A 10,325-nucleotide genomic window follows, 5' to 3' on the forward strand; every position below is an offset into this window, starting at 1 on the left:
ATATATATATATATATATATATATATATATATATATATATATATATATGCATGTATTATATACATAAATATGTATTTATTTTGTTTCCAAAACATTGGTTACAATCTCATCATAAACTTTCACTCGCAACCTTCAATCTTCAATTAACCTAGTTATAAACAACAATATAAATAAAGAATAAGGGATGGATTTGAACCTGGGAGCTATTGAATATGAGTTGATCGTTCTCGCATGGAGCTACACGTCACTCGAATTTATATTGATTTTCTTTTCTGAATTCCCTTAACTATTTCTTAATCGACATTTGATATGTATCACGTATTAGATTTATTATGATTAAGGAAAGCAACTAATCATCGCAGACAATCATTGTGAAAACTGTTATGATATATTAGTTATAATATATTTATTATAAAAAAGTTTGAAAGCTAAATTTTTAGTTAAGTAGAAAATAAAGAAGGAATTTAGTAAAACTTTACTAATTTTAAAATAATTTTATTTACATACATATGTCCTGTAAAGACCGTAACAATGTGCAAGGGTAAATTCGTTAGATTATTTTAATCTCTTCTGTAATGTATGTCTAATTTGTAGACATCGTTCTTTGAAATTGTTTAATTCTATCGACATCACCTGTAATCAAATGTATGTAATAATATATACATTAGAAAAATACAATAATCAAAATTTTGAAAAAAGTTGTTTGGTATAAATTACTTATTAAAATGCTCTTGAATTAAAAATTTTTTTTACTTCCAATAAAATCAGGTCTGAAGAGGTTAAGACGAAAATTCTAATATCAAAATGATGAGGCTATAATAATTTTTGAATTTATAATCATTTAAAGTAGCCATATCATACCGCTAAATTTGCATATCAGGTGTGATATAAAGTGCTAGAAACGAATTCATTATAATTGTCGCCTCTTGTCTGTCGTCTCTTGTCTGATATAAAGATTATATATGCAAAATTAATATTTATTATATTACAAAATTATTATAATTTTGACATTTTAGTAATAGAATTTTTATCAAAGTAAATCTCAAAAATTTTCTGTTAAGCATGTTACTGTGCACGTTACTGTCTGTTTCCATGCATGCATGCGTTTGCGCGTAATATTACTGAGTATTTTGTGTGTGAATATGTACAAGATGTTTTTTAAATATTGCAAATAGATAAGCAAATCATATAACACTATTCCTGATCAAAAATTGAATTGAAAAGTCCTGAGCTAATTTTTTTTACGATGGTCAATGAAGTAGTTATTACTGAGTAAAGTTAATCATGGTTAGGTGTGAGAGTAACTCATACGCATACTCATTCACAAATGAAAAGTATGGTTTTAAAATTAGAAATTAAAAAAAATGATTTGTAACAATTTTTTTACAAAACTTGAATAAGACCCTAAAACTATATACTATTAAAACCATATACTAATTAATATCTAAATAAAAGAAACTTAATTTTTTTTTACAATACTTTATTATTATGTATGATTTGTATGAATTATTTTATAAAAGAATTTCTAAATCATTTCTGTCCCAAAATACAATGATACAATGCTTTCCACTTGTACAATTCTTTGTCATAAAATATAATTGGCATGAAAATTACATAATCATATGTATATATGTATATGACAAAATATGATAATGTGAATGAACAATATATGTTTGTCTTTTCAGAGAAAATTTAGCCAACGATACCTATTTGTTGTCACAAATGGATAATGATCAGTATGTGCCGATATGGACAGTAGCAAATTTTAATCAAGTGAAAAAACTGACGAAAGATATTAAACTTATAACAGAGGTACTGAAAGAGTCTCCCAATGTTCAAGTTGATGAAGAGGGACAAAAAGTAAGGCCCAATCATAAACGATGTATCGTAATACTTCGTGAGATACCAGATAGTACTCCGCTAGAAGATGTCAAGGTTTGTTCCAACTATTCTATTCTATTATTGTCACAAGAATTCAGGTCTGACTCTAACATTTGGATTTATTTACTGTAGAATTTATTTTCTGGGGAGGGCTGCCCGAGAATTATTTCGTGCGAGTTTGCTCACAATAGTTCGTGGTACGTGACATTTGAGTCCGACGAGGATGCTCAAAAGGCCTATCGGTTTTTACGCGAAGAGGTTCGAGAATTTCAGGTAAGTTGCAATAAAACCTGTATAATTTCGTCTGAATAACTGACTGCAAAGTAAACATTTACCAATGATTTTAATCATTCTCCATATTTATAGCTATATTTCATTATACTTATTTATTATAGTTATCCCATTATAATTATTAGTTATTTATTGCTATATAGTTATATATAATAATTGTAAAGTTCATAATTTTTATTCTGACTTTTAAATCCAGGGAAAGCCAATAATGGCGAGAATCAAAGCTAAACCAATGAACAGGTTACCGATACCGACGGTAGCCGGTGTAAGTGGTATAAAGAATGGCTACAGAACTCCACCTCCTCCTCCTGTCTATGATCCTAGCAGTTACACAACTGGACAGCAACGTTTTCTCTATACCAATGGTACAACCTTGCCTCAGACAACAATGCCGGCATACGCGAATCAAGTCGTTTATGTAAGTATAGAAGTTACAAATGCTTTACGCGAAAACTCAAGTTTTCTTCAAGTTTTTTTATCATCAAAGAATAATAAATTATATATGAGAAATATCTTTTTAATCAAAGTAAATCTTGATGTACACTACGTAGAAAGAAGCTCATATAAAAATATTGTCTTTTTTTTAGCAACCGTTCTATCCGGCCGGTATGATGCCTTGGGGACCAACTAGTCCCGCTTATTTTGAGATGTCCAATGTCTTTACGATGAACGGAATTACGCCGCACAACACGTTCACGCGTTCAAATACGAGATACACTCCACGACATAGGTATGAATCTGTAATTTTATTATTTTTCTAAATATATTTTTTAAATGAATATCTCAGTGTCTGAATATCTTTTTTTATATGTATATAGAAATCGACAGAGAAACGGTTCCGATCGAAGTTGCTTAATAGATCCGACCAATCCTAGCAACAACAGTAATAACCATCATCATCATCACCACCATCACCACCACCACCATCATCAACCATCGTCTATGCCGCCACTGAGTAATCGTAGCTCTCATCCTCCTATGACCGGCGTTGGTAGCGTTGGCAACAATAGCGTGTCCTTGAGCTCCTCTACGTCCACTTACCACACCTCGAGTTTGCCTCCTTCGAAGCCGCTTACTTCTTTGTCCTCTTCTTCCTACCAGTCCGGCACAAAGTTCCATTCTTCGTCCGCCGTATCGTCTATCGAACACGCAAAGGGAGCTTCTTCCTCGTTGTCCTCCGCGCAGGATCAGGACACAACGGTGGCGATCGAGCCTTCCTCCACATCCTCGTCCTCAACGCCTTCGTTTACTCGTCACCGTATCCATCGTAGGACCAAAGATCAGGACACGAAGGTAGCCACCGGGAACAACCACTCGCTGCCGGCGATTAAGGAATCCTTGCCAGCGAATGGAGGCAACGGCAGCAACAGCAACTGTAGTGGCAGCCGCAGCAGCGGTGTGCAGTTCGACCTTGAGGCAGCCGCTTTTCCACCCCTGCCTGGCCTTGACCCAGACCATGGCAAAGCGTCGATTGACGTAGGTATCGGTGGCAACGCTAGCGCTGTCGGCATGGAATCTTCATCGCAAAATCGATTGTCCGATGTTGTCAAGGGTACAGCCAAGCTCAAGGCCGTTGTCAAGGACAAAGAAAATGGTAACCAGTCGCCTCAACTCCAGCAACAGCAGCAGCAGCAGCAACAATCCGCAGCGCCTGTGCCGGCAGCAAACATCGCCAGTAGATCCGCTAGTCCTGGAGCGAGTATTGGAATAGAGGCACAGGGAAACGCTGTCACATCGAATTCTGCGAATGCAACACATATTCTTAATCCCCCGACGGTCAACAACGAGAATACGTCGCCGGCCGATGCTGCCGCGCTCAGCACCGTCGCGCTCACTCCCCCGTCATCTCCTGATAAGTGAGTGGGATTTTTAATTATACGCTCGCTCTCGGTGTAATGGTGTTTCGGGCAGTTGCGGAGAGTTGCGTTGATTCGTGAATTGACTTGTGTTTTAGCATGAGATAGAATAACGAATTATTTATCAATTTGCGTTGAAGATGTGTTATAATTTAAAAAAAAAAGAAGAATAAGTCCTTCAAAAGATCTTTAAACATTTCTATCCGCCGACATAATATTCGTCATGAAGTGTGAAAATATTTTGATCATACGAATCTTTTTTTTATTTTTTTTATTTTTTTTTTTATAGATTCTTCAATAACGTTGCATTCTTTGCTCGTTCGATACGTATAAGCATAAAAAATCGAGGAACTCCCTTGAATTTTTTTTTTTTTTTTTAAATAAAATCGCTATTTGTCGATTATAATAAAAGCTACAAATAACTGTCTTGTTCTGAAGTACGCGACGAAACTTTCCGCTCTCCCAATACACATACATACTTGTATATTTATGCGCGCTGCAAAGAGAGAGGGAGAAAGAGAGTAAAAAGTGCTTGGTCCTTGAATCGTTAACCTTTTATAGGACCATTTTATTTTTATTTTACTCATATAATTCAGTTTTATCCCTTTTTGAGCTGATTTATTTTTGTTTATTTTCTTTCGTTTATAATGGTTTTTTTCTTGAAAGTTTATGTGATTAAGGTTTGTAACGAATGAGGTTTTGCAATGAATTGTATTGCCGTGTTGTCAAATCCTTATGTTTGAAAATTACTTTTTTTTTTTTAAGTTAGATAAGTATGTTCATTCGCGATTTAGATCATTATAAAATTACATAGTTTAAAATATCTAATAAACTCAAAGAGTAAGATTGAGTTATAACGCCCCGTTTGAACGAACAATTTTTTTTCGCTTATACAATCGAAAGAGGAGCTAATTGCTCTTTCGTTGCTTTTAGTTCTGTAAATGATTATGATGTTGATGATGATTTTACTTTGCATTTTCTGCAAGAAGGATATATGTACAGAATCTTAAATATTTACATTTGTACCTAATCGCTGATTGTATTAATTATATACTTGATGCATAGAAAGCAAACGCGAGGAGGGATCATACAATAGATTCTGTTCAAACAAGAGATTCAGCTCTCTGTAAACGGGTTCCTGGACATCTGTATTATATTGGACTGTTATATCCTTGGATAGATGGGACCGTTGTATCGGATGTTATCGGATTCTCCAATTCCGCATAGGATTCTCTCTTTCAGATTCTTCCGTTGAATTGCTTAATGTATCTTTGAATCCTTAAATTTCTCAGAGATCTTTAGTTTCATTCGTATGAAAATCATCGATGCAAGAATCTAAGGATCCAAGGACATCAATTATATTTAGATTTTATGTAAAGAAGTCACGTAACGGAGAATCTTAATATATGTCTTCAGGAATGCCGAATTATGTTTCATTTGTTGTTATTATCGCTGTTCTTGGCTGCATTATGTTATTGTGTAACGATAGACACGTGTTTCTTTCCAGTTCCAGATCCTTCTCGTTCTGACGTAGTCGCGATCGATCATATGCGTATCTGAAAGGAGATCTTATCTTTTTTCTCATCAAAAAAATAAAAAATCTAAAATTGAAGCTTTCTTTCTATTGCCATAGTTAATCTTGAATAAAAGAGAATGTTTACTAACTGTTAATATCCTTTGAGTTACCCTTCGATTTTCTCTGCCTGCATTCTCGCTACTTTTTATTTAAATGTGTATATTTTATCATGATAAATTGTGCGAGAGCCAAGAATCTAAATAATATGGAGACTCGAATCCTACAGAGATTTTCTAGGTTTCTGAAACTGCAATCTTTTTCGGTCGTTCTTCAAGAATGAGATACTGATACGAAGATGTTTTCGTCGAGATTTTTTTTAACGTTATCCTTGATCTTCGAATTCTTCTTGGGCTATACACGAGCTTCTTCCGTTATTTTTTATCGTTTACATTAATAAATAACTTAATTAAATGTATTCGCAATGATTTGCTATTTTTTTTATCGAAAATTGCATCGTTATCATCGTGCCTTTCTGATTCTAAAGTTTTAAAAACTTTTTTCTTTTGTTTATATAAGACCTCTAAACATATTATATTTCCTTGTAAGGATTTTCTATAAGCACACTCTATAAATCTGTTATATAAATAAGGGTTTAATTTTTGCGGTAACGTAGATTCTTTTTAGAACTCGCTTAGTTCTTGAATATGTAGATTCTTTCATCCCTGAATCATTGAATTGATACTTTTAATTATTCTGGACTATGCTTCCACGGATTTAATAGATTAATTACTATACCTTTCAGACTTCTATACTTTTGATATATTCGATATTCGGAATAAATACAGGATCCTCGGATATTATTGGATATCCTTAATCTTCAGCATCTTCTTATTAATATTTTTTCGTATTAGCTGTGGTCGCGACATTTCTTAAGACACTTCAGAATTTATCTACCGAAGATGTATGAACTGAGAGTCTATGCGAAGCTAAGAATGCTTGAGGACTTGAAGAAGCCGAATTACTTAAAGCAAAGAATATTCCAAGTTTTCTAGAGAAAGAGTATTTAATTCAGGGATCTATGAGAATCTAATGATCTGAGCGTTTAATCGAGGGATCCCTAAGGGCTATCCCGGTACAAATACGGCGCACGCTGCATACTGCCGATTGAAATTAACATTAAACAACTATCGTTAAGCGTACTAGAACGCTATATGTGTGTGTATGCAGGAATGTATATGCGGTATTAATTATATGTGGTATGAGATAATTCTCTTCTTGCCTGTACTGTGTTTGCGGCAGATAAATAATAAGTTGAATAGGGATGTACGATAAAACAATATTATTTTTCAGAGTTTTCTGATTATTATTTAATTATTATATCATTGCTATTGTTATTATTATTAATATTATAAATTTTTAATATAAGATTATTATTATTATTAATTATTATTGTTCGGTTTCAAGTTACTTTTAAAGGCATTTTAATGATGAAGTTTTTCTAGTTCATGTAATTCTAACTTTAATTAAATTATAATTCTCATTACGCGACTGCAAAACGAATATATAAACGGAAGGAACAAGAAAATCACACACAGTCTCAGTATCGTATCTGATAGACTTTTGATAATGTCTATAGTTGCATTGTCAGCGATGAACTAGAAGTTAATAAACAATGTATATACTGATGCTCATTAATCTTCTTACGATATTGCAAAACTCCTCCTTTTTTGCATATCCTTCGGTCGATCTCGGGCGATTTTCGCGAAATGAATTTCCACTTCTCTCTCTTTTTAAATCTATTATGTTATTAAATGTAATCAGATTCGTAAATGTTTCATCGCCAAATTCTTAGGTAGTCGAACATTGAATTCTAGAATTTAATTCATGGATAAATTTGAGTTTTCTCTTTAAGCTGATTACGAATTTTAATTTTTGTACTTCTTTTATTTGAGTAATTATGTCCTTAAGTTTTCGAAAAGCATTCCTTTTTGAGCATCCCTGAATTATTGGATCGAGAATCGCCTGCACGAACTGATTTTTTCACTGTGCATGAACGAAGTTGATATGCGGTGCAGACAGTTGTGCATTTAATATTTGATGCACGCAATACAGTTCACATTATAGCATTTGACTAAGAAAAATTATTGATATTTTTGATTATATACATGTTTATTATATATTTATGATTGTACTAATGTAATAAGAGCTCTATATATATATATATATATATATATATATATATATATATATATATATATCAACAACCATATATAATTAATCATTGAAAATGATTAAATTATATTATAGGAATTTCAACTATTTTTGTGATATAATTATATTATTCATTTTCGGATTGTATAGATTTATTGATGAAACCATACATATAATTATTATTATTAATGTTATAACAGTAATAATCATAATTATAATGATATGTATTATATAAGTATCAAAAATTTTTCTCTCAGTATCATACTATCACAATTGATTTTAATTTCTGATCTTGAACTATAATTTTATTGTATTCATAAATTGATGTTTGTACAAATTTTGTTCGCACATATTTTCGATGGAGAACAACAATCTCGGTATATCCAAGGATTTAAAAATATGCAAATCTACAAACCTCGCAATATGCAAAAATCTTGAGTACCTATAAATTTCCAAAGACACATTTCCCGAAGGTTTTAAAGTTCCACCTTATTCGTAGATTTGTATGATCTAAGAATGACGAAAAATATCTCTGAGAATCTAAAGGATTCGCACGAGAATATCGCTGCGGATCTTAGAGTCTCAGCGTAATTAAATAAGCATGTATTAGTTTACTACTGACAATGCACCGCTGACAGATCTATAAAGACTGACGACTCGAACATGGTGAACGGTGTGGACGACGCTGTAGTTGCGAATGCGCACCTGCCGGCAGTAGCCACGTCGACGATAACGACAGCTACGGCGACGACAACGGCAACGACGGTGACATCAGCCGCAGCGACCACGGACGATGCCGAGATGATAACCAGGTGCGATTGTAACAACGTCGTCATCGTCCCTCCTCCTACTGCCTCTTCACAGAACTCCCAATCGCAAACTGGAATGGCCTCTGCCTTCCCTATAGTAAGTATCTTATTATCTTTTGAGAGAACTTCATTTTTTACAAGTTGAAAGTATATTTAGACTCTCGAAGATCTCTGAGGAAAAAAGAAAGAGAAATAGTGTTTTTTGTAGATTTCGATTTCCTGAATGTGATAAAATTATTAAAAAATTTGTAGCGTTTGGAAAACATTTGGAAAATTGAACATGGATATGATGTATTTATTTCAATATTCTTGCTCAATTTTCGAGATATTCCTCAACAAACGCCATCAATTTTTAATAACATTATTGTATCGAAGAGATCAAAATCTACAAAATACTATTTCTTTTATTTATTCTTTTTAGCATCCTCTTTTTTAAGCATAATGTCATTGGAAGATATAAGGAGGTAAAAGTTCTTTGATTTAGAATTAAGAGGCAAGAGCTTCGGATGATAGAGAACTTAGAAATGGAAAAATGACTTAACACTAAGAATTTAGAAATCTATTCGATTAGAATAGATTATAAATAGATTATAAATAAATAGATTATAAATTAAATAAATAGATTATAAATAAAGTTAAATTATATAAAGTTCCAACTAAGTAAATAATCAAATAAAGATTCTAAAAATGCATATAATAATTTTGAAATTATTGGATGCTGCAAGTGATATTTATAAAATTTGATTTATATATTTTATAAATCTTTCTATGAAATTTTATTCAAAATTATATGTTATATTTGGCGATTTTTATACTTTGTGTTAATGAATATTTTTACCGCTAGCTAATAAATATTTTGTTCTTTGCAGGATCTTACGAGGCCAAGCTATGCCCAAGTAGCGCAACATTGCCGCGAGCTACCTTGTACAAAACACAAAACAGAAGAGAGGGATAGAAATGTTTAAAAATTGCACGTAAGTATCTTTTTTCTTCAAATGATCTTCGAAGAAGTTGTGCACGTTGAGAAAACGGTCAAGATTTAATCTTGTTTAATAATTTAATATTATAAATGTTAGTTTCTCAAATTTAAATTGTAAATTTTTCATTTCTTAAGATTATCTTTAAATATTAGCTTTTCATAAAATCTTCTTGAGATCTTACAAGAGACATGTCACAAACCATCCGGAACCGATTTGATTCTCCTTGAAATATGTTGTTAAACAAAAAATCTAACACGTATTTTTTTATACGTGCGTTGACTCATATTCAAAAGATATTTACAAGAGTGTATATCTATTCTTTTATATGTCCTATGAAGGTGACGGAAGAAAGAAAACATCTTGAGCGGCGAAAGCAGCTTAGATATAACGAAGCAAGAAGCCAAAATCTACAAATTACCACGCGTCAACGGGGTAATTGAACGATAATTAGCTGTGCTATATATGCTATGACGTCATCGCCATCTTCTCGGGGTCGGATTGGATCGAGAATCAGGATATCGGAGCTCGCCGCTGCTTTCACTTACCTATCTGACCCCCTCCCCCCGATACTCCCTTCTCAAACCGACGCCGTCACGTGCTGTAGGCGTGAGGAAGAGAGAACTTTTTACATTGTACAGTGACGTCTCGCCTATGATCAACGATCGATCGATCGACGAATCGATCAAGAAAGAAAGAGAGAGAGAGAGAGAGAGAGGAGGAGGAGGAGAGAGAGAGAGAGAGAGAGAGAGAGAGAGAGAGAGAGAGAGAGAGAGAGAGAGAG

At 33.1% G+C, this 10,325-nt stretch overlaps 1 protein-coding gene across 1 annotated transcript in view; it reads left to right on the top strand.

Annotated features, from left to right (window-relative positions):
* Nucleotides 1-9,529, top strand: part of LOC105624678 (la-related protein CG11505) — a 15,314-nt gene extending 5,785 nt beyond the window's left edge. The window contains exons 3-9 of the mRNA XM_012206036.1: nt 1,686-1,935; nt 2,014-2,154; nt 2,369-2,590; nt 2,760-2,902; nt 2,991-4,028; nt 8,394-8,661; nt 9,434-9,529. Coding sequence (XP_012061426.1) covers nt 1,686-1,935; nt 2,014-2,154; nt 2,369-2,590; nt 2,760-2,902; nt 2,991-4,028; nt 8,394-8,661; nt 9,434-9,529 — 2,158 coding nt within the window. The remainder of the gene's footprint in view (nt 1-1,685; nt 1,936-2,013; nt 2,155-2,368; nt 2,591-2,759; nt 2,903-2,990; nt 4,029-8,393; nt 8,662-9,433) is intronic.
* Nucleotides 9,530-10,325: the final 796 nt, after the last annotated feature.

The sequence above is a fragment of the Atta cephalotes genome, assembly GCF_000143395.1.
Source record: "Atta cephalotes unplaced genomic scaffold scaffold00003, whole genome shotgun sequence".
Classification (NCBI taxonomy): domain Eukaryota; kingdom Metazoa; phylum Arthropoda; class Insecta; order Hymenoptera; family Formicidae; genus Atta; species Atta cephalotes.